Source organism: Petaurus breviceps, unplaced genomic scaffold (assembly GCF_028583685.1).
Source record: "Petaurus breviceps papuanus isolate PSGF00001 unplaced genomic scaffold, PetGlider_PUasm1.0 129, whole genome shotgun sequence".
In the NCBI taxonomy this organism is placed as follows: domain Eukaryota; kingdom Metazoa; phylum Chordata; class Mammalia; order Diprotodontia; family Petauridae; genus Petaurus; species Petaurus breviceps.
The window spans coordinates 4,211,406-4,238,853 of record NW_027185665.1 but is presented as its reverse complement, the minus strand read 5'-3'; the positions used below and the strand labels follow the sequence as shown (position 1 = coordinate 4,238,853).

At 40.0% G+C, this 27,448-nt stretch overlaps 1 protein-coding gene across 18 annotated transcripts in view; it reads left to right on the top strand.

Annotated features, from left to right (window-relative positions):
- The window catches only part of LOC138172956 (O-acyltransferase like protein-like), a 90,329-nt gene that overhangs the window by 21,587 nt on the left and 41,294 nt on the right, over positions 1 to 27,448 (top strand). For 6 of the 18 annotated variants that reach the window (XR_011171279.1, XR_011171278.1, XR_011171290.1 and 3 more), the window contains exon 3: positions 17,102 to 17,237. The exons of the other annotated variants lie outside the window; for them this stretch is intronic. Coding sequence is in view for 3 of the 6 variants with exons in the window: in XM_069102821.1 (XP_068958922.1) it covers positions 17,102 to 17,237 (136 nt within the window). In the remaining 3 variants the exon portion in view is untranslated. The remainder of the gene's footprint in view (positions 1 to 17,101; positions 17,238 to 27,448) is intronic. 18 annotated transcript variants of the gene reach the window in all.

The window sequence follows — 27,448 nt, the reverse complement described above, 5'->3', positions numbered from 1 at the left end:
ACTGAGCCAGATGCCACAGATTTCCTTATCAGTTACTTGGAATACAAATCTTGTTGTTCAAGCTGTTTCAGTCACGTCTGACTCTTCATGACCCCATGTGGGGCTTTCTTGGCAAAGATACTAGAGTGGTTTGCCATGTTCTTCTTCAGCTCACTTTACGGATGAGGAAACAGGGTGTAAGTGATTTGCCCAGGATCACACAGCTAGTGTTTTGAAGTTGGATTTGAACTTGGGTTTTCTTTTTTATTGTTGTTTTGCAAGGGGGAAGGCAGGGCAATTGGGGTTAAGTGACTTGCCCAAGGTCACATAGCTAGTAAGTGTGTCAAGTGTCTGAGCCCGAATTTGAACTCAGGTCCTCCTGACTCCAGGACCTGTGCTCTATTCACTGTGCCACTTAGCCGCCCCCTCAGGTTTTCTTGACTCCAGACCTGGCACTCTACCCACTGTGCCATCAAGCTTCTTGCACAAGCTTCTAGGATTATAGATTAGAGCTGGAAATACCTTACAGGTTATGTAATCCTTCCCTCTTTGTTTTATAGATGAGGAAATCAAGGTCTAGAGAAGGTAAAGGTCAAGGTAAAGGATTTGACCAAATTCACACAGGCAATAAATACCTAAACCAAGATTTGAACTGAAGTCTTCTAATTCCAAATCCAGAAAGAAGACTTTTCCAATGTGCTCCTCTCCTTTGCTTCATCTAAATGAATGACACTGGAGAATCATGGACAATAAAAACATTAGAGGCTGTAGTCCAAACACTGCCTGTCGCTTGTCAGATGAAGAAATGAACAATGGGAGAGGTCTATGGCTCCTTTGTAGTTGAGCTGGGATTACAATTCAAACCTCTTGATTCCTGGCTCCTAGGACTCTTTGTACCATACAAAAGTGGATCACAATACAATCTGGAGGAAATGTGTAGTGGCTATTAGAACAGCCTCCCATGAAAACTCAATCTTTTCCTAAAGCGATTCTACCTTTAACATGGCATGGCATGTTCCTCCTAACCAACTACATGAGACCAAGAACCCTCAGAACTACCTTACTGGGCCACATGACTTACAGGACCTGTGGTCTCACCTGTAAGATATTGTATCCACAGTAAGAGTTTACTAGGATTTGGGAGAATTGATTCCTCAGCTGTAAGAGTCTCAACTCTGTGTGAGGACAAAGGTTCTTGCAAGTGAATCAGCCACCAATTTCTCCCTCTAATCTCTCTACAATCACAAGAAGATGGGAGAATGAACAATATGGCCAGTATCCCAATTTTTATTTTCTATTCAACATACAATTTGAGTGAACTCTACTAAGCCATAAAGATTCATCAGCATTTACCCATCACTGAAGTGGCTCTTTGAGAATCTCCACAACCCTTCCAAAGTTAACCCATACTGGGCAGGGACCATGTCAACACTCCAAGTTGAATTGAGAAAAATGGCAACCCAAGGTGACTTAGTTTTTGCTTTTTTCATTTTTTTGGAGGGGGGAAGGTAGGGCAATTAGGGTTAAATGACTTGCCCAAGGTCACACAGCTAGTATGTGTCTGAGGTCGGATTTGAACTCAGGTCCTCCTGACTCCAGGGTTGGTGTTCTATTTATTGCGCCACCTAGCTGCCCCAACCCAAGGTTACTTAGGACTATGGAAATCATAACATAAACATATGTTCCCCACTTTTGTCAGGTCTTTAGCTTTTTCCCCTTTCAGTTATTAGAGATTCAAAAATAGGATTTGGATTTCCCAATACCAACAATTCCTTTCCTGGAAAAGAGGGTCAGAAGCACAAAGTTAGGGCTGATCTGGAAGACTGGACTTAAGAATACAATAATGTGATTATGATGATTTGCAGTAAGATGAAGTGGAAAAAAACCCAATGGATTTGGTATTAGAGGAAGTGATTTTTGAATCCCAGACCTGCTATTTATTTGACTATCTATGTGATCTTGAGCAAAACTATCTTCTGCAGTTTACTCATCAATAAAATGGGAGTGCTGTATTAGATGATCTTCAAAGCCCCTTCCATTTCTAAATCTGTGACCAATAATGATAAAATACAAAGGACTTTTCTATATTCAAATCATATAACTTTCTTTCTGCTTTGATAAGTCATAGGAGGTTTACTTTCTCTTTAGTCTCAAAGAAAAAAATTTTTTAACATTATAGATGATTAAAAGAAAGTCACATTTCTTGGGGCCCAAATATTAAATAAAAATAGCAATAAGAAAAGTGGACTTTTCGACATATGCCACACCCTAGTACTACCAAGCTAATTCATGTTATTGAAGAGAAGGGACAAAAGAAAACTATCCTCAGCACTTCATTGTAGTTGAGGCCCCATTGGACAATTGTGATGACAGTGATGATTTATTGTTTTTAATCAGTGCATACACATTTGTTTTCTGATATTTTGAAACAGATTAATACGTTTGAATCAAAAGTAAAATGGTAGTCACAAATTCTGGGTTTGACAAAAACATGCCTGAGGCTTTAATTTATGATGTTATATTTTCCTTTCAGGAATGACATTCCATTTATTAGTCTAGGATATTAAAAAAACCTGAAGTTGATACATTTTTTTTACTCTCATTAAATTGCTGATACGAAATATGGAGAGTAGTGGTCTCACAGATATCTGTGAGATAATGGAGAAAGTCACAGGTGCAGTTCCTCCCAAAATAAAAGACAACAAACAAAATTTCATGCTTCTTTTGCCAGGAGTTTTTTGCTTCCACTTAAACATAGAGGTACCTGATATTTTAGGATACTATAGATTAAATGATGAAGTTAGACTATAAAGACCTGATTCAAGGGGAACCAGAAAACATGTTTAGCCTTCCACCTCTAACCTTGTGTCCTACATCTCTTAGCATAATTCCCATTAAGCCACTATCCCACAATTTCCCATTCTCTACAGAGTACAGAAAGCATCACCTCAATAATGATGAAAGTAGGGTTAAATAAGAGCTTAGATTGGGTTTTTCTCCTATTTGTACCTCTTTAGGGATTAGGGATTAAATATTTTTAAGCATTTTGTTTTTAAAAAGGTTTTTCCTAATTTACATGAACTGATGCAGAGCGAAATAAGCAGAAACAGAAAAATAATATACACAATGACTACAACAATGTGAAAGGTGTGTGTATGTGTGTATGTGTATGGTGCCCATGCAGGTTATGTGTGTGCCCATGTGTCCATCTATATGTTTCTCACAGGGAGACATGAATGTTATCCCTAGTCTCTCTTAGGAAACTGGGGCTTCTCTGCTCTCCTCAGAGGGAGGTAACAAATAGAATTCTATCTACCTGTCCCTCCCTCAGTACAGTGTCCCAAAAGTCTTGGTGTGGCTTTAAGAATTAATATTGCTTTCAGGATCAATGACAAAATGCTCTGTTGGTATTCAAAGCCCCTCAAAAACCAGCCCTCTCCTACCTTTCTAGTCTTCTTATACATTACTCCCCACAAATATTCTTCAGTTCATTGGCAATGGCCTCCTGGCTGTTCCTTGAACGAGAAACTCCATGCTTGACTGGGCGTCTTCTCTAGTTGTCCCCCATGCTTGAAATGCTCTCTCGCCAGCTCCCTCTCTGGCTTCCTTTAAGTTCCAACAAGCATCCCACCTTATATAGGAAGCCTTCTCCAACCCCACACTTCCTTCCCTCTATTAATTATTTCCAATTTATCCTGTATATAGCTTACTTTGTATATATTTGTTCGTAAGCTCCTTAAGGGCAGAGATGGTCTTTTGCCTATTTTTGTATTTCTAGTACTTAGCATAGTGCCGGGAATATAGTAGGTATTTGATAAATGTTTACTGATTGATTAATAACTTAAAACCTACACTAAGACTTTTGGGTCACCCTGTGTTGTCTTTCTGGGGAAAAGAATTTTTAGGTTCAAGCTCCCCTCCTGATTACTGTCTGTTATGGGGAAGAAAAGAGTACCTAAACTATATATCTAAGGCTCGGCTCCCTTCCTACTAAATTCTACTTCTACAATGACCACACAGAGTGAATAGCAAATAAGCCCATTCATCCAAGCTGATAGCAAACAAAAAGATCAGACAATTTACATAGGTGAGAGAGAATGTACTAGAATCACAGGGGTGGGGAACCTGCAGCCTCGCGGCTACATGTGGCCCCCTAGGTCCTCAAGTGCAACCCAAATCCAAACTTCATTGTACTGTGAAGTTTGGATTCAGTCAAAGGGCCACACTCGAGGACCTAGACCTTTAGGCCTCAAGGCTGCGGGTTCTACACCCCTGTGGCAATACACAGAGTGAAAGCTCTCCCACTGGATGCAAATTATCTGGGCTCAAGAGTGAGAGTTTCAGGTCTTATGAAAGAGGAAATTGCCCAAAGTCTCTATTGTGGTAAACTGGGGATAGGGACCTGATCAAAGAACTGGCTCTTCCACATGTTGGCTACTTTCCAGAGTCTTTCTTTCCCTTCAGGACTCTATCCCAAAAGAGAATCTGTATTTTCATGTTTTCTCTTTTGCTGCTGAAAACCAGAAGACTGACAAACCTCTCATTTATCTCAACCTTTCACCAACTCTATTCTTCACAGTCATGAGGAATTGAGTAATCCATCTCTACCCATAATAAGGCTTATGCAAATAGATATGAGCACAGGGTTACAAATGAAAACAGAAAAAAATGCTGCCACCACCACCACCACTAAGAAACTAAACTCTATGTAATTATATTGACCAATATTGGGCCCAGAAAAGAGTTGATAAAATTCACCTCCCCCTTCTTCAAAGAGTGAATATTCTATATACTATCATATATGGCTAATATGTTGATTGGTTTTGCTGAGCTGCTTTTTAAAATCTTTCTTTTAAATTTTTGTTACAATAAGTGGTCTGCTGGACAAGAAAGGAAAAAGGATGTATTTGCAAATAGATATGATATAAAAACAAAAGCTATCAATACAAATAAAACAAAATGTAAAAAAAGGAGAATGGGTGGCTTTTCATCCAGGCCTAGACTTCAGGCTATATAGATGAGGAATGTTAAACACTGTTGGTAATGATGACAACTGGAAAAAAGAACAAGTGAGAAAATCAACAAGAAATAGTTGAAAATAAGATCTACTATGTGTCAGATAATCTAGAGTTGAATGTATTGAGATTAACCATCCTTGAAGGAGTTTATCCAACCTAATTGAGTTACAATTGATGAGCTATTGCATTACTAAAAAAAATATCACGTGTGTTCTTATGACCATTTGGACTCAAGGTTTTCAACATGTTTCCTAGGATGGAACTGGCTGGCTACAGTATTGGCTTGTGTGTTTTGACTCTTTTTTGTGTATTAACTCTTGCACTGAAGAGGATGTAGCTTTGATGACACAATTAAGTGAGATAAAAAATAATACATACTGATTTACAGACATTGGGGGCTCTGAGTAGAACATTTTATGCTTTTCAATTTCCTGAAGTGAAGAGAGAAAATTTCTTCAGCAAATGAATTAGTCCTTCAGGAATTAAGTGTTGCAGAGCTATGTGGGTTGAGGAGAAAGGACAAAAAGTAAAAGGAGTCAAAAGATAATATTAATGTACCAATTCACCTTTTATATAGCACTTTTAGGGTTACAAAGTATTTCCCTCAAGACAGCTTTGCAAACCAGGAGTTCCAAGTATTACCATCCTCATTTTGTTGATAAAGAGACAGAGGCTCAAGGAGGTTATATAATTTGTCCAGGATCACACAGCTTTTATTTATTTTTAAAATTAAATAAGATTTTTTCAACCTTCGCGCATTTATATGTTTTTATTGTTCTTCCTCTGTTCTCCCAACCCCCCTTCAGCCCCACCCTGCACTTTTCCTGGTGGGGGGAAAAAGAAAACTAAAAACAAAACCTTTTTTTAAAAACAAATATGCATAGCAAACAAAAAAACAAAACAAATTACCATATTGGCCATGTCCACAAACGTGTGTCTCATTCTACACTCTGAGTCTACCTCTCTGTCAGCAGACTTCATCATCAGTCCTGTGGCATCATAATTAATTGGTGCCTTGATCAGAGTTCTTTATCATTCAAAATTGTTCCTGCTTACACTATCATTGTTACAGTTTGAATTGTTCTCCTGGTTCTGCTCCCTTCACTCTGCATCAGTTCAGGTAAGTCTTCCCAGGTTTTTCTGCAACTGTCCCCTTCATCACTTCTTGCAGCACTGTAGTATTACATTACATTCATATACTATGATTTGGTCAGCCATTCCTCAGTTGATGGACCCTTCCCCCCTCCTTAGTTTTTAAATTTTTGCATTATAAAAACAGCCCCTTTTTTGATCTCTGTGAGATAGCAGTAGCTAGATTCAGTTTAGTAGCTTTGGGGGGCATAGTTGCAAATTACTTGCCAGAAAAGCTGGACCATTTCACAACTCTCCCAACAGTGTGTTTGTGTACTTATATTCCCATAGCCCTTCAGCATTTGTCATTTTCCATTTTTTGTCAATTTTGCCAACTTAATGGGTACAAGAAGGAACCTCAGAGTTGCTTTCATTTGTATTTATCTAATTATTAGTGATATGGAACATTTTCTCATTTGGCATTAGATATCTTGGATTTCTCCCCTTGAGCATTGCCTCTTCATATCCTTTGACCATTAATCAGTTGACAAATGGCTACTATTCTTACAAATTGGAACACAAAGCTTGTAATAAATCTGCTCTGTTCTAATTTGGTTTGTCACCTTTCTCTTAGCTACTTTTTTACGTTGTCTATTTTTGACATATCACACTTTGAATATTTCTACAATATGGCCCAAATGGAAAAACTCCCGTTTTGGATAAGCACACAGATAAACATACTCATGTACAAATGGCCAGATGCCCATATTCACAACCTCTAAAGGCCATCCTGAACCACTAGAACTATGGGAAAGCACTGGAATATAGTGGTATCTGAATGAAGACAACTGCCTTCTAACCCTATTTGCCCCCAACTAAGTTTGAGTTCTGGAGGCAGTCACCAACATTAGCTTTTTTTTAGCTATTTAAACATGGAAGCTGGACACTCTAAAGTCTTTTCCAGCCAGCCCTATCACTTGGATTAGTTCTGATTTATACTGAGTAGAATACATAAACCCAATCCAAACCAGAACTGGGGCCTTCAGGTTTGAACACAGGAGTCACGTATTTTAATGTGTATGTCATCGGTGAGAAGAGCAATGGCGGGGAGGTGGAGGGGGGAGTCGTCCAAACTCCAGTGATTGTTAAAATAAGCGAATCTATACTTTTCTTGGTAAAACAAATGAAAATTTGTCAATACTAAATCATACCTTTAAGATCAGCAATTGTCAATGACATTTCATCTATACTTAGCATTTTCATATGAGGTGACACCTCCTTAACCTTTGTTTGTGAGAAAATTCATCTTTTGTTCTTTAAGAGATTTTCCAAATTTGACTGGTACTAAGATTAACTACATGATATGAACAAGTGTATGTGTAACGTGTGTGGACGTATATGTATGTATATGTGTATGTAAGGAGGATTTTGTTATCCTTTTTAATTGAGTTTCTCAGGATCCATAGCTGTAGCAATGTCTAATTTCCAGGTGTTAGATAATAACTCCCCAAACAGACCCAAGTATCCTAGATAGTAATTCCTATAATCATAGTGATAGGCGATTCTACTGAGGCTGCACAGTGAGATAAGGGGTGATAAATTGATATTTACTTCACTTGAGCAGAATGATGGTATTGCTAAAGTTAACCTGTGAGCTTAATGTTGGCAAGATACCTTCTTTGTCTGTTGCCCTTTAAAGCAAGTGGACACTGGTCAGTGAGGGGGGCAAACCACAGAGAACCCATAGGGGAATCTGTGTGTGCCTTGACTGAACCCCATCAAGACTTGAAAGGATTTAGGGGAATGAACAAGCTGTACCTCTCTTGATTGACTCCATCGAGACTTAGGGCCCCTTCTTCTCACTGGCTCCTTCAAGACGGGTGATTAGGAAATACTATGGGATCTGCTTCTCTCATCATCAGCAACCCCTCTGAGAAGATTAGACTAGGATAAAGCTGATTATTAACCCCTCCGAAGGTGTCTATCTGTCTGACCAGATCAAGAGTGAACCTGTGAGAGGCTGGAGTCCAAAAACCTCTAGTGTCTCCCATGTGTTATCTGTGAAACAATATGTATACATGTATGTGTATGTGTATATACACATGTATGTGTATGTGTATATCTACACACATATCCCTTTAAATTTGCAAAATGCTTTACATATATTCTCTTATTTGATTGTCACTATAACCCTGTGAGGGAGGGCTATATTATTCCATTTGGGAAACTGAGGTTGAACGACTTATCCAGGGTCACAAAAGTGTTGATTCCAATTCAATTCTCCTGATTTTAGGTCTACTACTATCTACTATAGTCACTTAGCTACTTTAAACAATAGTGTCAGTTGGAATCTATTAGTATTGATACCTAGTATTGATATATATGGGATATTCCAAAAGTCTTAGTGAAATTCCAAACTTTATGATTATATAATATATACTTACTATATAATTATAAACCATAATAGCTTAAAACTTCAATAAGATACCCTGGAATACCTTGCATATGATATTACTGATACATTTTGGCTTATTTTGGAGAGCAAAAAAAAGAAAGAAAAAGAAAACAAATTAAATGGAGGTTTTGAAAAATTTTTGAGTTTAATAATAAGAAGAAGAAATAAACATACAAAACAAGGGTCAAAATCTTATACAAAGCCCTTCACATTTAACATAAAAGAACCAAAATAATAAACAAATAACAGGCAAAGAAAATCCATTTGCTCAGTGTCCCTTTCTAGGTCATAGTATGATTTCTATCACCGGGTGATGACTATCCTTAAGGAGCTGAGGTGGGAGAAGAAAGGAAAACAGTCTAGCTACTATTTCAGCAGATTTGACATGAATTTATTTGTGGAATTTAGATTTCTACTGAGACATTTCTACATCCTAAGTACAAAAGCAGCTGATGGAAATGAATATGTCTCCTGGAACAGGGGATAGTTCTCCCTTGGGAAGGAGAATGTTTAATTTTGCACACTGCTGTCTGACTTGTTATGATTGCATGCAAAGAATTATGGTCAATGAGCTTCCAACCATAAGTAGGTAACCCTTAATCTTGAATTTTGTTCAAAGCAGAGAAAATACAAAATTAGCATTTGGAGGTTTGGAGAAGGCCATTCTAGTGAAGACTGCTTCAAAAAGAAATGTATAGAGGGTTCTAGGTCATGTGAGAAAAAAGATGGTAGATCTTATCTCCAATTCCCCATTACTTAAACCTCTCAAAAATAGAAGTCAGGTGCCAAAGATAAGCAATCAGAACACCTAGAATCCAAAAGAAAGTTTAAGGGGAAGCTAGGTGGTACAGTGAATAGAATAACAGCCCTGGAGTCCGGAGGACCTGAGTTCAAATCTGGCCTCAGGCACTTGACATTTACTAGCTGTGTGACCTTGGGCAAGTCACTTAACCCCAATTGCCTTACCTTCCCCCCTCCAAAAAAAAAAAGAAATTAACAAACCATGGTTCACTAACACTCATTGACCCTGAGCACATTAAGAACCCCTCCACAACTTCCTCAATACTGGGAGTGAGACTGTACTAACAGATCTAAGGACTTGACACAGGTTTACATCAAAACCCATTCCTATAACCCAGGTCCCCCTCCCTTTTTCCAGTGCTGTGGATATTCTGGCTCTAAGCTGTAGAAATCTGCTTGGACCTTGACAGCCAACTTGGTTAGTACCCTTCAGGAGCAAAAGACTGCAGGTTGGAAGATTGGGGGAGTGGAGCTACCTGAAAGCACTAGCAGTGCAAAGCTCTGAATTGCCAGTGCTGGGGGAAAGAATCTTTGAACTGCCTGTGCTGGGCCAAAGAACTGAGGAAAAGAGGGAGTGAAACAAGTCACTAGGACAAGATAATGGGCATGTATGGGGCTGTGCAGCACTCCATGAAGCCTAAGGGAAAGAGCACAACATCCAGCTGAGGTGAACCATGAATTGCCTAGTATGGAAGAAGGCTGAGATGTTTTGAGATTCTGCCACCAAGGAAATCACAATCTGAGGGGAGAGAGTCAGGAAGTGAGTGATAAGGAAAATGGGGGAGGGCTGGGGAGGAGAATGAAAGTACCAAAGATTTCAGGAAGAAGAAAACTCAAAGACCTTGAACATAAACAGATAAATCAACAAAGAAGCAAGGGAGTGTATATAACATGCACTGTTCTGAATTTGCAAAGATCTAATGACTTATTAACTTATAATCCCATTTGTCATTTTGTGTTAGCCTTTGGGAAAAACTATACCACCTATTTTCTCACTAGCCCTTCAAAAGAATAACCTTCATTCATTTAAATAATTTTAATTCAGTCTCTGCTACCTATTAATGCCATATCTACTGCATCCTCAAAAAACTTTCACTTGATCCTGTGACCCCTATAACCTATTGACCTCTCTTTCTTCAGCCAAATTTTTAGAAAAAGCTTTCAAAATCACTGTCTCAACTTTCTCTTCTCTGATTTACTTCCCAACTCCTTGTAATATGGCTTCTGCCCTTATCACTCAATTGAAACTCCCCAAAGTTATCAATAATTTCTTAATCACTAAATCCTCAGTCTTCATCCTTTTGACCTTTTCCTGAGTTTTCAACCTCTTTGACTGTCTGAATCTGTTGACACTGTTGAATACCTTCTCTTCCTACACACACCCATTCCACTCTATGTTTTTTGTAACATTACTCTCTTGGTTCTCCTTCAACCTGTCTGCCCTTTCTATCTCAGTTTAACTTCGTTGGTTCACCATCTATTTCACGTCTGTCACTGGGTATAATCGAAGACTCTATCATGCTGTAATCTAAGACCACAATCTGTCTGTTCTCCCAGAGATGTTTACTCTCCCAAATATGAAGCTCATTAGATCTTTTGATTTTATGTATGGCAGTATTTTTTGGCTAAGGAGTCTTAAAAAATGTCAAAGAATGTTGCCCCAACAAGTTACATTTATGTGTAAATTTACATAGAGACCCAGTAAGAAAGTGCGTTACATAATGATCTCATTTAGTAACCTTACTTGCCATCTAGTTCGGTTCAGCAAGAAATTAATCACCTAGAGTGTTAATTAAGACCTAGACAAAGCAAAAGGTGGTTTCCAAAAAGGCAAATTCAGTCTTGAAGCAAGGAGAGCTACTTACCAATTTGTTATCCAGAACTTCAGGTGACTGATGAGGGCAATAGTGGGTTCTCTCTCCTCAGAGGTCTGTTAGCCAACATGGAATGGCCACTTGTTGGAAATGATATGGTGGGGACTTTTGCTCAAATGCAGACAGAGATAGCCTCTGAAGTTCCATCCAGTTCATTCAAATTTTTTTTTAGCAACTGTGTAGTTCACTAATACAATGTCTTTGTTTAAAGACAAGGTTCAATAGAACAGCCAAAAGGTGACTAACCTAGAACTCCACTAGGTAATGCTATCTCTAGGTACAAATGACTTGCATGGAACTTAGGAGAATGGAAGAAAATTCTCTACCCTTCAAACAATTAGGATCTAATTAGTGGGAAAAAACCTACACATAAGAGAATAATTCAAATCAAAGAGTTCAGAGAAGGATAAGATACATCATAGGAGCTGGATTATCTGAAGTTTGGGTATTGGTGGATTTCAGTTCTCTATTCCCTCCTTGTTTTCTTATCATAAGTCATGGGAATCACAAGGTCTTATATCTAGAAGAGACAATAGAGATCATTTGGCCCTGCATTTTTATGAATGAGGTCCAGAGTACTGTAGTTAAATGATTTATCTCAACTTAGACAGTGACTGGTAGAGCTAGGATGAGTATCCAGTTCTCCTAATTCCAAACTTGGGCTTTTTCCACTAAGCCACATTTCCTCCGTTTTTGGGGTGGGGGGAGAGGCAATCAGGGCTAAGAAACTTGCCCAGGGTCAACATAGCTAGTGAGTGTCTAAGGCTAGATTTGAACTTAGGTCCTTCTGACTCCAGGGCTGGTACTCTATCCACTATACCACCCAGCTACCCCCACATTCCTTCTTAACAAGTAGGATTTACATGGGTGGAGAAGAAGGGAATGGCCTTCCAAGTTGGAGTAAAGATATAGAGGCAGGAAGGAACATACCATGTTCCATGGCCTCCCTGGAGTGGTGAATTCATGGTGAAGAATGGCAGATGAGATTAGATGTGAATAACAGGATTGTATTTCATTGGGCAATTGAATGAGTTGCCAGCATCTTCATCAGGGTAAAAAAGTAGATGCAGTACAAACCAGGGAAAACCAGTTCCCTTTGCTTCTTGGTTTTCCCTACCAAGAGGTCCTGTTGGATTGTGTTTCTCCACCCGACATTGTCAGGCAGGGACAGTGGACAGTGAGGCCTAGCTCACATGCTATGTACATGCTGGGGTGCTCTGGGGCCTCTGGAAAGAACATACAGAGAGGGTTGGGTAGGAACCAGGGATAATCAGCTTCAGACTTTCTCCACAAAAGACCTCATGAGTAGAATAGTCTCTAAGGAAGATCTGGTTCTATCCAAATTCCACTGAATTCTCTCAGAGGGTCTTGGAACTACCAGGTGGGATTTCTAATCTTTTTTGTCCTCTTCCCCCTCCACCCTGGAGGTCTCTGAGTTCTTAGGATCAGCCTGAATGTATCATGGAGAGTAGTTAGCTAGAGGCCAAAGCAGACTCCGTAGGTCCAGAGCAGACCTCATCTCCGTCCTTCAGTGAGGCCTCAAAAACTCTCCAAGCTCTTCTGGATTTCTCTATTTCCTTTGCAGATGCTCAGTGGCTTATTAGTGATACTTGTTTGCTGAGTCTAAAGGCATACGTGGTCATAGTGCTCGGCACTGTTGGGAAACTCCGTGGTGAAGTCATTTTGCAATGACCCAGCCTGGAATTTTCTTAGGAGTAAGGACAAAGAGTATCATTTGTCTTCCTTGGGTGTGGTTGTTGAGTTTCAGAAGTGAAATGCCTTGGCCAAGTCCATCCAATTCATCAGCAGTAGAGTCCAGAAACCAAGGCTCCCATCTCCTACTCCCTGGGCAATAATGCTCCAGATTTTTGCCTTAAGAGAACCGCCTCCAAATTATCACCAGCTTTGTAGGAGGCTAGATCCTGGGATAATTGAGATAACCTGTGTTGTCATTGGTTTTGGCATCTGGCTGTAATGCTAATGAGAGTAGGGGGGATGAGTTTAGACGCAGAGAGGCTTTCTAATGAAATAGAAGGATGGCTTTGTAAGCTGCTATTAATGTGTACTCCTTGGAAACTTAGGACTCAAGCATGAGGGAAATGTTATAGTTTCTGAAATCATGGAATATAATGGAAATTTAATCTGGGCCCACAGAGGTACTCTTTGTTCTCTAGTTTCACACACTATGGTTTTACAGTCATCATAATTTTTTGGTCTGGATCTGTGATTTCATCAAAGGGTAATGTGGTTAAAGAGACAGCCTCTGAGTCAGAATGACCTGAGTTCATGTTATGCCTATGACACATCCTGACTGTGTGACCCTGGGAAAGTCAATTAACCTCTCAGTGCCCTCCAAATACTTCTCTAAGACTATGAATTATAGGCAAGATCAAGTGGAAGAAGTTTCCACACTAGTGATTACATAACAGAGTCCTTAATAAGGATTTAGACTTTTTTTTCTCCCATTGTATATATTTAAAAATGAAAGGCAGTATAGTGTAGCAGATGGAGAGCCAGCCTCAGAGTCCAGAAGAGCTGGGTTGAGTCTGGCCTCTGACACACATGGTTGTTGTGACCCCAGGCAAGTCACCTGACTTCTCAGTGGTTTAGGCAACTCTCTAAAAAGATAAACATGGGTCAGCTAGGTGGCGCAATGAATAGAGCACTGGCCCTGGAGTTAGGAGGACCTGAGTTCAAATTTGACCTCAGACACTTAACACTTATTAGTTTTGTGACCTTGGGCAAGTCATTTAACCCCAATTGCCTTGCCTTCCCCCCTCCAAAAAGAAAAAAAAAAAGATAAAGAGAAGGTGTAGATCTGAAAGGGAATAATGAATTTCTTCACACTGCATGTAATTCCCTATGCCAGTGAAATGTGAAGTTCCTGTCTCTATATCCCTATATATTCATATCAGAGTGGTATAGCCTTTGGCCTGAAAGTCAGATGTGTTTAGTTTTTTTTTTTTTAAAGCAATTGGGGTTAAATAACTTGCTCAAGGTTATGCAGCCAGTTATTTTTGTGGGTGCCAAGTATCTGAGGCCAGAACCGATCCTGGGTCTCCTGATGCCAGGGCTGGCACTCTTACTCACTGAGCCACCTGGCCGCCCCGAGGTATTTAGTTTTTAATCATTTTTTCAGTTGTGTCTAACTCTTTTTGATCCCAGTTTCCTTGGCAGAGATACTAGAGTGGTTGCCATTTTCTTCTCCTGCTCATTTATAGATGAGGAAACTGAAGCAAATAGAGATAAGTGACTTGTCTGGGGTCACACAGCTAGTAGATGTCTGAGACAGGATTTGAACTCAGGTCTTCCTGACTCTAGGCCTGGAGCTCTATCCATAGCACCACCTAGCTGCCCCTAAAGTCAGAGGGCCTGAATTCAATTATTGCTTCTGTTACCTATGTGAACTTTGACAGGTCACTAAGTCTTAGCTGCCTCTTCTGAATGCAATTGGATACTGCTGGAGACTTAAGCCTCCTGGAAGAGAGGAATTGCTCATTCTTTATCTACCAAGATCCTCAAGGATTTGCCACACCCATCCTGAAGGAAGGAGGAAGAGAAGTCTCAGGAGAGAAACGAGAACTGAATCAGAGGGGAGAGAGTGGTACAAGTCCTCTGAGGCTTGGGGCAAGACCAGGGCTATGGTGGCCTTGGCACTGGGACTGAGAGTGGGAGCGGGCACAGCCTGGGCACTGTCCCCATGACTATAGAGGCAGGGAAAGGATTGCCGAGGACCGCTGCCAAGCTACGTGGAAACCGTGCCAAGCAAATACACAGTGGCTGGAGCCATTTCTGCTGCTGGGACCAGAACTGGCGATGTTCTCTCTCTTGAGTGAGAAATGAGCTAATCTCCTGATCGCTATTCCTTAGGATTCGGGCTTACTTTCTGTTTCATTGTTGTTCTACAAGAATATGATTAACCACTGCGTTGCTGATCTGTGTGTTTCATTATTCAGATGCAGCTGAGAGAGAGCCCGAAGTAGGAGGTGGTGGAGTGTGCAGCCTGGAGGGAGTAGACTCCTGCCCTCCAGCCCAATGCCTACCACCACAAACACACTCAGTTACTGAATATAAAATGAGGAGGTGGAGTAGAGCAGCTCTAAATCTATGAAGGGGAAGCAAATAAGCATTTATGTAGTGCTTCCTATATGCCAGACAAGAACCCTGAAGGCTAGGTGCTCTTATCGTGCCCGTTTTACAGTTGAGGAAACTGAGGCAAACAGAGGTTAAGTGATTTGCCCAAGGTCACAGGGCTATTGGTGTGTGAGGCTGGGTTTAAACTCAGGCCTTCCTTATTCCAGGCCTGGTACTCTACCTATCCCACCCCCAGCTGCCTGATCCTAAAAGGGTTTATCATCAATGGATCAGTGGAAGAGGCATCCAAACCAATGCATTCATACATGCGTAAAGTATTAAAAAAAAACAGTTCTAAGAATCAAATAAGATCAAAGATAGACTAGCTAGCACTTTGAAAAGCATACAGGCTTTTCTGAGGATGCTCATGCCCATCAGATAGGCAAAGTTGCTGCAAAAAAAGACAAAAATTGAAGAAACTATGGAAAAACCGACGTATTAGTGTTCTATTTGTGAAGCTGTGAATTGGCCAGCTATCCTGGAAAACAATTTAGAATTATGCTTAAAAGTGTTACAAAACAGCAATTCCACTACCAGGTCTATATCACAAAGAGATTTTAAAGAAAAGGACCTAACATGTACAAAAATATTTCTAGTTGCTCTTTTTGTGGTGGCAAAGAGCTGTCATTGAGGGGAGTCCATCAACTGGGGAATGGCTGAACAGGTTGTGGTATATGATTGTGGTGCAATGCTATTGTGCAATAATGATGAGCGGAAACTTTCAGAAATCCCCGGGAAGACTTAAATGAACGGATGCAAAGGGAAGAGAGCAGTACTTATACACGGTAACAGCAATATTGTAGAATAATCATCTATGAATGACTTAGCTATTCTTGGTAACATAATGATCCAAGACAATTTTGCAGGATGTATGATTAAAAAAAAATGCTATCCAGGTTCAGAGAAAGACTCAATGGAGTCTGAATGTAGATCAAAGCATACTTTTTTTTTTTTAAAACTTCCTCTTTTTTGTCTGTTTTCTTTTGTAATATGGATAATATGGAAAGAATTTGGAACTCAAATTTTTTTAAATGAATGTTAAAAACTATTTTCATATATAATTGGAAAAAATAAAATATAAAAATTTTCACTTAAAAAATTATGTCCCCAGAGTTACTAAATTGTACATAGCCTTTGACCCAGGAGTACCACTACTCCACCCAAAGAAATCAAAGAAAGGAAAAAGACTCACATATATAAAGATATTTATAGTAGATCTTTTTGTAGTGACAAGAAACTTGAAACTAAGGGAGTGACCATCACCTGGGGAATGGCTGAACAGGTTGTGGTATATGATTGTGGTGCAATACTATTGTGCTATTAGGAGTAATGAAAGACATGTTTGCAGAGAAACCTGGGAAGACCTCTATGAACTGATAGAATGTGAAGTGAACAGAACCAGGAGAACAATTAATATTATAACAACAGCATCGAAAAGAAAGTCAACTTTGGAAGACCTAAGAATTCTGATCAACAAAATGATCAGCCATGATTCCAGGGTGCTGATGATGATGCATATTGCCTATATGAGCAAATACACTGAAACACAGAATGAGACACAAATTTTTGGACATGGTCAATGTGGGGATTTGTTTTGCTTAACTGTTTATTTGTTACATGGGTTTTCTTTTTCTTTTCCTTTTTTTAAGCAGAGAAGAGACAGCAAGGAGAAAAACAAGCATCACAATTGATAAAATAAAATTTAATTTAAAAAGTATAAAGTGTTATAAGACTAGAAAGCATTATTATTTTTTTTCTTTTTTTGGCAGATATTTTAAAATTCAGGAACATCTCATTTTCAACCCCCTTTCTAGACTTCTTTTTAAATTTGACTTCTTCAACTTGGGGTACTGCCAGATGTGCACCTAGGCTTATCCCACTTGATGCCTTTGCTGGTCTGTGTATGTGAGTATAGAAGCCTTGGTCTGATTGGTCAAGGTACATTTCATGGGGAGAAGTGACATCAGCTTCTCAGGCTTTAAAGTAAATGGAAATGACTTTTCATTTATTAGGTGATTCTGGGGTAATTGATGTCTTTTATTTTGAAAAATCACAATCTAGTCCAAGCGAAGTAAAGAAAAAATACAAACACAAAAAACTAGCCATGAGACCTTGGGCAAGTTACTTAACTCCAATTGCCCTTCCTTCTCCTCTCCGAAAAGCAAAAGAAGAAAACAAACAAAAAAGACTTAAGATAACTTAATTCATCCAAGGGGAGAACTGACTTCATACATAACTAGGGTAGAAAATTAAAGAATCTTTGATTTGGAAGAAACTTAAAGATTATTCATTCTTTTGTTTTTTAATTATTTTTTCCAGATTCATTCCCTTCCTCCCTTGTCACCCACCTTTACTGGGAAGATAAGCAATCCAGTATAGATTGTACATGTGTAGCTAATGCAAAAACATTACCATAGTAGATACATTGTAAAAGACTAACTATATTTCCCTCCCTCCTATCCCACCTCCCACTTGTTCTGTTCTCTACTTTGATCCCATCCCTTTTCAAAAGAGGGAGCTTCCAACTTCCCTCCCCCCCAGCCTGCCCTCCCTTCCATCATCCCCCCTCTCATCTCCTTCCTCCCTACTCTCCTGCAGGGTGAGATACCCTATTTAGTGTGTATGTCATTCCCTCCCCAAGCCAAATTCAATGAGAATAAGGTAGACCCATTCCCTTTTGCCTTCATATTCTTCCCCTCCATTGTAACCATTTTCCCTTGCCTCTTCTATATGAGATAGTTTACCCCATTCTGTCTCTCCCCATCTCCTCTCATTATATTCCTCTCTCACCTCTTGATTTCACCTTTTACGTATCATCCCTTCCTATTAAATTGGTCCTGTTCCCTCTATGTGTATACCTGTAAACATATATAAACACATTCACATATGTATTCATACGTGTGTATACCCTCTGATATAGACACACACACATATATTTCTATTCCCTTCAACTATTCTCATACTGAGAAAAGTTTCATAAGTTACAATTATCATTTTTCCATGTAGAAATGTAAATAGTTCAACTTTGATAAGTTCCTTATGATTTCTTTTCCCTCTTTACCTTCTCGTGCTTCTCTTGCTTCTTGTATCTGAATGTCAGATTTTCTACTCAACTCTGGTTTTTTCATCAAGAATGCTTGAAAGTCCTCTATTCCACTGAATGACCATATTTTCCCCTGAAACATGATACTCAGTTTTGCTGGGTAGGTGACTCTTGGTTTTAATCCCAGCTCCTTTGACCTCTGGAATATCACCTTCCAAGCCCTTCGATCCCTCATTGTAGAAGCTGCCAGATCCTGAGTTATCCTGATTGTGTTTCCACAATATTCAAATTGTTTCTTCCTGGCTACTTGTAATATTCTCTCCTTGATTTGAGAATTTCAGAACCTGGCTATAATATTCCTAGGAGTTTTCTTTTTGGGATCTTTTTCAGGGGATGATTGGTGGATTCTTTCAACCTCTATTTTGCCCTCTGGTTCTAAAATATCAGGGCAGTTTTCCTTGAGAATTTTTGGAGGATGATTTCTAGGTTCTTTCTTTGATCATGGCTTTCAGGTAGTCCAATAATTTTAAAATTATCTCTCCTGGATCTATTTTCCAGGTCAGTGGTTTTTCCAATGAGATATTTCACATTGCCTTCTATTCTTTCATTTGTTTGGATATGCTTAACAGCATCTTGATTTCTCATAACGTTATTCACTTACATTAGCTCCAATCTAATTCTGAAGCAATGATTCTCCTCAGTGAGCTTTTGAGATTCTCTTTCCATCTGGCAAATTTGGCTTTTTAAGCCATTCTTCTCATTACCTTTTTGAGCCTCTTTTGTCAGTTGAGTTAGTCTGTTTTATAAGGTGTTATTTTCCTCAGTCAGACTGTTGACTCTCATTTCATAATTTTCTTGCATTATTCTCATTTCTCTTCCCAATTTTTCCTCCAGTTCTCTTATCTGCTTCTTAAGGCCTCTATAACCTGTAACCAGCTTGTATTTTCCTTTGAAGCTTTTGGTGCAGGAGTTCTGACTTCACTGTCTTTCTCCTGTTCCATGCTTTGCTTCTTTTTGCCCCCCAAATAGGATTCTAATGTTGGATTGCTCTGCTTGGTTTGCTTCCTTTGCCTGGTCATGTCACCCCTCAGTCACTTGACCCCTGGGCTTTTTGCCACAGTAGGACTCTGCTTCGTTCCAAATTATGGGGTTTTCTCAGCTGCCTGAGGTATTAGTTGGGTGCCCTCTCTGTAGCCTCCACACACTCTGGCAAGCTGGACACACACCCCAGGACCTCCACCCTAGACTGCAATCCAGATCCAAGAAGGTTAAAGCAAGAGTGATTACCCCTCAGACTGGTTGCTTGGTCCCCCCACACTCTGCAGTCTGGGAGCTGAAGCTGCCACATGGCAGTGGCTGCAGCTTCTCGCCCTGGGCTCAAAACCCTTTGCACTCCCAACTACTGGGTCCCAAAGTCCACACTGCACTGACCTCTCACTTTGTCCTTAATATCTATGTGATTTTAATTCTGGATCACCACAGCTGCTGGTGATCTGGAGTCCCTCCAGCCCTCAGCTGGTCAGGCCCGCCCTGTGGCTAAAACCTCGGCATGGGGCTGGGGTTGGATCCCAGAGCACTGTGCTGGCCAATTGTCCTCAGTGGGAGATTAGCTTCTCTGTGGCATTTTGTGGGTTCTGTAGCTCCAAAATTTGTTTAGAGTCCCCTTTTACATGAATTGGAGGTGGTGGGAGCCAGAGGCCCATGGAGGTCCTGTTTCTACTCCCAGATTATTCATTCTTTCAACATTCAATGCATATTTACTAGGTCATCTTAGTCCTAACTCCTTCCCCCCACTTCACTTTACAGATTAGAAAATTGAGCATCTGAAAGGTCTTTGATCCTCTACCATCTCTGCCTCAAACTGCTGCAATATTATCTCCATTTATGGAGCTGTTTATCTCACTCCTTTGCCTAAAACTTTTCTGTAGCTCACTATTGCTTGGAAAATTCAAATTCCCCAGTCTGGTATTCCAGATCTTTCAGAGGGCGGCTTCCACTCTGCCTTCTGATCCTTATTTCATATTATTCCTTCCAGAAACAACTCCCACTTCCCTCCACACTATTCCTTTATTTCATACTATTCCCCTACGGTCCCTTCATACTATACTTTAGATCAGAGGGCAGACATGTGGCAGAGATTCAGGCAGCCCACAGCCCTCCAGGGCGCAGGTGTACCTGGATAAAAATGTAGTTACTATCCAATTTTAATGCAGTGACATATTAATAAAAAATAAATATATAAACATGTAGTTTTCTAAGTCAATGTGCAGCCCACAGGGATCCATATGTACCATTCAGTGGCCTCCATTTCTTTTTGAGATCGATGCCACTGCCTTAGACTAAACACTTTAAGAGGATGTTATGTAGCATAGTGGGGCAGCTAGGTGGTACAGTGGATAGAGTGCCAGGAAGACAAATGTTCATGAGTTCAAATCTGGCCTCAGACACTTAATAGGTGAATGACCCTGGGCAAGTCACTTCACACTGTTTGCCTCAGTTTCCTCTTCTGTAAAATGAGCTGGAGAATGAAATGGCAAACCACTCCAGTATCTTTGCCAAGGAAACCCCAAATGGGATCACAAACTGAAACGAATGAATGACAAAATATAGTACAATAAGCTAGAGTGCTGAGTTTGGAGTTAGTCTGAATTAAAATTTGACCTTCAGATATTCTGGGACAAGTCACTTAACCTCTCTGGTCCAGTTTCCTCACCTATAAAATGGAAACAATGGAATCTGCCTTCCAAGATTGTTATGTGGATCAAATGAGATATAGGTACGGCACTTAGCACAGTGCCTGGTACGTATCCTTTTCAAACGTTTAGGACCCCTTTACACTCTTAAAAATTAATGAAGATCCTAAAGAATTCTCATATATGTGGGTTATGTTTATCTCTATTTACTATATTAGAAAATCATAATATCATTATGAAAAATGGTTTGACCTCATAGACCCCCACACTGCCCCATGATTCCTCATAAATTCTCTATTTCCAGCTCTGTGCTTTTGAGGGGAAACATAATTTAGTGCTAACTAGTTGTCTAGAAGGCCTAGGCTCAAATCTACCTCCAATATTCACTAGGTCCATGACCATAGGCAAATCACTTAAGTCCATCTGTCTAAATCTTAGTTTCCTTACCTTTAAAGTGGACATTAAATAGACGTTGTGTTTATTAATTATGTCAACTGGACCAAACTGGCCTCTAAGCTGTGGATGGTCAGAGCCAAACAAAGCAGATTAAAGACAGGAGAGTCAGAAACAAGGGTAGAGGACTCACCAGATGGGGGGAAATGGGTTGGACTTCTGAAAAATAAATCTCTAGTGGTACCCAGTCTTGTCCTACTGGTACCAAGGAGTACAATGGCCCAATTCTATGTATAATCCCACTCCTGACATCAATTAATGTCAACTGGATGGAACTGACCTCTAACCTGTGGATGGCCAGAGCTGAAAAGAGCAGACTAGAGACAGGAGAGTCAGAAATCAAACAGAAGTTTAATTTCATAGTGAGGGAAACAGCTTTCAAGCAAGGACACATGTGCTGGGGTCCCACCCCTCATGGCAGGACCTGCTTTAGTGTAAGCAAGTCTCAATACTTATACCTGTGGATATGCAGTAAGCTCTAGCCCTGACAATGAGGGGGTAAAAGCAACAATGAGATGAGTTTGATTCATAGCAGGACTTCAAGACCGGAACATGGGTACTTGTCTGAGCTTGCCCAGTGCTTGTCTGAATTCAGAGAACACTTGGTGCTGGTCAAAGCAATACAATAATTATGTGATTTTGCCAGAGGGTGAGCACAAAGGATTGTTGTTATGCCAAGGTCAGAGCACAGCTTGCTTGCTGGACCTTAGCTCTGGAAAACAGGGTATTTCCCAATATCTTGACAATTATTATAAATAATTATTATGATGTCTACCTGGAAAGTGGACATAATAAAAGCACCTATATCACAGAGCTGTTTTGGAGAAACAAGCTCACACAAGCCTTTGCAAACACTAGTATGCTCTATAAATTTGAGTTGTTATTACAAGTGTTCATGCTGTTCCATGTTTAATTTGCTCCCCAATCTACCTTTTGAATTCTTAGAAATCCTTTAGATTCCAACTCAAATGCCACCTCCTCCAGGAAGCCTTCCTTCATTCTATCTATCAGTGATAATCTTTCTCCTCTCAAGTGCCATGCACTGTGCTATGGACTTTGCATTTGTTACCTCAGGAATAGTTATTGATGTATGCTAGATGCCCTTCCTAGAGTATAACTTCCCAGGCAATCACAGGTGCTTAAGAAATGTTTCTTGAATAAAGGAATGGCATAGAAAGACCATCACACTGGGCATTAACAGAGATGAATTCAAGTAGCACTGCCATTTAACTGCTCATTTATCCAAGGTAAATCAGAAAGTCCCTTCTTGCCAAGGGGAATCCTTCTACATGTACAAGTGCCCCATTCCATCCTGTCTTCTCCACCAGATTGCCATCTCTATTATTCCCACTCTCTCATTTGCTCTTAATCTTTGTCTACCAGCTGCTTCCTTACCACCTACAAACATGCCCATGTTTTCCGCATCTTCAAAAAATAATAACAACAACAAATAGCAAAATACTTTATTCATCTGTTCCCCACCCACCCCCAGCTATCATCCCATAGTTTACCCTGTGGCTAAACTCCTTGAGAAGACCTTCTACAATAGATGCCTCCATTTCCTATCCTCTCACTCTCTTTCAAAATCTCTTCTGTCTGGCTTCTAACCTCATCATTCAACTGAAACTACTATCTCCAAAGTTACTGTAAAACTGGCCACCTTGGTCCCTATTGCCTGAAGGCCACGTATGTTACATTTCACCCTTTTGCTGAGGATCTCTGGTACCCTTAAGGAAATTGGTGGTGTCTAGGAACTCTGCAGATAGCTTCAGCTCCCACTAAGTATTCCCTCAAGTGTAAGAGAGGTTGCCCTGAACTGTAGTTCCATTTAACCACTCCCTCATAGTCAATTTAGCTTTTACAAAGAAATATTTATTTCAAAGATATAAAAAAATACAAACAACTTAGCTTGGTTCTTATAGAATATAGTCTCAGTTCCAAGTACAAAACCCTCCTTGGGCTCCAGGCCCAGGCTCCAGGCCCAAGATACCCTGAGTTCCCAAGGCTTCCCTGCCAAGCTAGCCGGCTGAAACATCCATCCTGGAAGCTTAACTCTAAGGTCACCATTGCTAGACTGTCTAGGTGTGGTGGGGATCACTGTTGGCACCTGAAACTGAGAAGGATAAATGAAACACAACTAAACAAACACTACTCTCCATGGGGGCTGAAAAGAAAAGAGGGAGGAAAAGGTACCCTCTCTTTCTATTCTATTCAGGGCACTCCAGTTGTGGGTGAACTGTGATTTTCACCCTCTGGAAGCAACAGGAAAGAGGTTGAATCAGAGAGTCAGAAAAAGAGTGAATGTATCAATCTTCAGTTTTAAAGATGCCACCTATTTGTTTCATCAGTCAGTCAAAGGTGATTGTAGAGGAAAAGTTCCTCCATCTTCAGAGAGCTTAACATGCCCAGGACAAGCCCTTCAGGGTACCCCTATCTTAGGCAAGCTGAGCATACTATAAAGTAGTGGCAGTAAACTCAAATAGAAATGGGCATATTGACTTAGAAAGCCACAAATTATCACATCTATGTTGTATTGTAGGCAGCTAGGTAGTGCAGTGGATAGAGCACTGAGCCTGGAGTCAGGAAGAACTGAGTTCAAATCCAGCCTCAGACACTTACTAGATGTGTGACCCTGGGCAAATCACTTAATCCTATTTGCCTCCGTTTCCTCATCTGTAAAATGAACTGGAGAAGGAAATGGCAAGCCACTCCAGTATCTTTGCCAAGAAAACCCCAAATGGGGTCATGCGTTGACAGAAGAACAACAAACATTGAATTGTCTTTTAATTTATTTTGTTAAACATTTTCTAATTGCATTTTATCTGGTTCAGCTTTGCCCCAGAGTTTTACACCTCTAATCTAAAGACAAGTCCCTTTTATGCTTAATTGCCAAACCTAGTGGACTTTTCTCAGTCTTCGTCCTTCTGGACTTCTCTGAAGCCTTTGACACTGCGGATCGCCCTCTTTTCCTTAGAATTTTTCCTCTCTGGATTTCCAGGACGCTGCTTTCTCCTGGATCTCCTCCTCTTTTTGTGACTGCTCCTTTTCAGTGTCCTTTGCTGAATCTTCATCGAGGACACTCCTGCCAGCTGTGGATATCCTTTAGGATTCTTTCCTGGGCTTTCTCCTCTTCTCTCTCTACCATTTTGCTTAGTGAATTTATCACCTTCCATGGCTTTAATCATTATTTCTATGTTGATGATTCTCAAATCTGCTCATCCAAGACTAATCTCTCTGTTGACTTCCAGACTCACATCTCCAGCTGCCTACTGGACATCTCGAGCTGAATGTCTCATGGACATTAAATTCAATGTGTCCAAAACTGACCATATTATCTTCCCCTCCAAACCCTCCCAGTTTCCAAACTTCCTTATTACTGTTGAGGGTACCGCCACTCTACCTCTTGTCATTCTCAATCCCCATTCTCCCTCATCCAGGCCTACCCATTTTATCTTTGTAACTTCTCACCCAAATGCACCCTCTTTTCTCCTCTGACACTGCCAGCACCCTCATATGAACCTGTATTTCCTCATACCTGGACTGTGCAATAGCCTACTGGTGGGTCTGCCTGCCTCAAGTTTCTCTCCCCTCCAGTTCATCCTTCACTCAACTGTCCAAGGGATTTTTCCTAAAACACAAGTCTGAATACATAATCAATTCTAGTGGTTCAATAGACTCTAGTGGGTCCCCATCCCTCCCAAAATAAAATAGGAAATCCTTTGTTCAGTCTTCAAAGCCCTTCACCATGTGGCCATCCCCAGTGGCAACACTTTCCAGTCTTCATACATTTTATACCCTTCCCCTCCCCACCAGACACTCTGTGATCCTGTGACATTGGCCTCCCTGCTCTTGTTCTCACCAGTAACTGCAGCTCTTGACTCTGCGCAGTTGCATTGACTATCCCCCATGCGTGGAGTGCTTAGTACTTAGCACAGTGCCTAGCACATAGTAGGTTCTTAATAAATGTTTATTGACTGACTGCAGTCATTAACTTCAGAAACCTGGAGGTGAATGGAATTTTAGAAAAGTTAGATATGATAGAACTCTGGGGAAAATTGAATGGGGATAGATAGGAATGAACCTTTTCTCAGTGGTACATGGTACCTACACAAACATTGACTGTGTATTAGGGCATCAAAACCTCACTTCAGAAACCCAGAGAAGCTGTCTAAGGTCCATTCTGTTTCTGACATTCAATAATCATTCTAATAAACTTGTTTCCCTGTAACTTCTATTACAGGGAATGCCTTGTTCCTAATTATCTCCTATGAAACTTTACAATTTCTATATAACCCTTCTTCCAGACAGATTCTAGATTTTTGAAGATAACTATAATTTCCCCCTAAATCTTCTATTCTTCAGAATAAATGCCCCCAGTTTCTCATCTGAATTGTGATGCCAAGTCCTCTTACCATTATGATTATCTTCCTCTGCTCATGCTATTGTTTGTCAATGCTCACTTTTTAACTATATTACTCACAGCTGGGCCTTAAGAGTCTAGATGAGGTCTGATGAGCACACAGTACAATGGACAGTCTGTTACTCCTCCCCTCTGGTTCTAAACACTATTTCAAGAATCTGTGACTTTGTCTGAGTCCACTCTCTCCAACAAGGCAGATAGAAAACCCTTATGATTCTCTTTGAGTCTTAGTGGTTGAAAGTTGCATTGTTCGACACACAACTTCTCCTAACTTAGATATGTGTCCTCAAATAATGTGCATAGAGCCTGTTTCTGGGTCCCCAGTTGAAACCTTGGCAGCTTAGAAGGACTTGGCAGAGTTAGAGATTCTCTGGCATAGTCTTCAAGAGCCCAGGATCATTTCTCAGCCATGGTGATACATCAGAGTAAGACTTTAGAAGGGTACAAGCAATTTATTTCCATTAATGAAGCCTAAGATTGCATTATAGTTGGGTGTGCGTGTGCCAATTTTGTCAGACTGTTGACTAATATTAAATTGGCAGACCACTAAAACTATCAATTTTTTTCCTCCTTGGCATAAATGACCATTAAGCTAAATCTTCCCTGATTTTACTTGTGGAGTTAGTATTTGAACTCCAAAATCATTATCTTCATTAAATTATACCTTCTAAATTTAGTTTATTATGCCAGTTTGTTGAAATGTAAATGGTTGGCATTTATATAACCTTTTAAGTTTAACAAAGAGCTTTAAACATTATTTGTCTCATTTGATCACTTACATGTTGTCTGATAGTCATCCTATTAAAAAGTGCTATGATACCCATTTTTACAGATAAAGGAAATAAGACTAAGAGAAATCAAGAGGCTTGCCCATAATCATAGAGCTAGTATCAGAGGTGGAATTTTGACCCAGGTCTTTCCTGAATATAGTCTAGCAATCTTTCTGTACTGATATCTTTTTTCATCTCAGTTCTTCTACCCAACATATGAGCAATCCCTTGTAAATTTCAGTTATCCATAAATTTGATAAGGATGTTACATGGAAATGTGTTTTACATGACTACACATGTATAACCTATGTCAAATTGCTCTCCTGCAGGAAGGGAGAGAATTTATAACTCAAAATTTGAAAAAAGAATGTTAAAATTGTCTTTACACATAATTAGAGGAAAATAAAATATTAAATTAATTTAAAAATTTTAGTCAACCATAAATTTGATAAGCATGTAGTTTGTATCATCATCTAAATCACTGATAAACTTATTGAATAAGAAGAAAACAAGGACAGGGGCGAAGAGGTGGCACAGTGAATAAAGCGCTGGCCCTGGAGTCGGGAGGACCTGAGTTCTGTTCTGGCTTCAGACACTTAACACAAAAAAACTAGTTGTGTACCTTTGGGCAAGTTACTTAACCCTAATTGCCCTCCAAAAAGGCAAAAAAAAAAAAAAAAAAACAAGGAGAGAACCTGTGCCACTCCACTAAAGACCTCCATTTCAGGTGAAAGAAT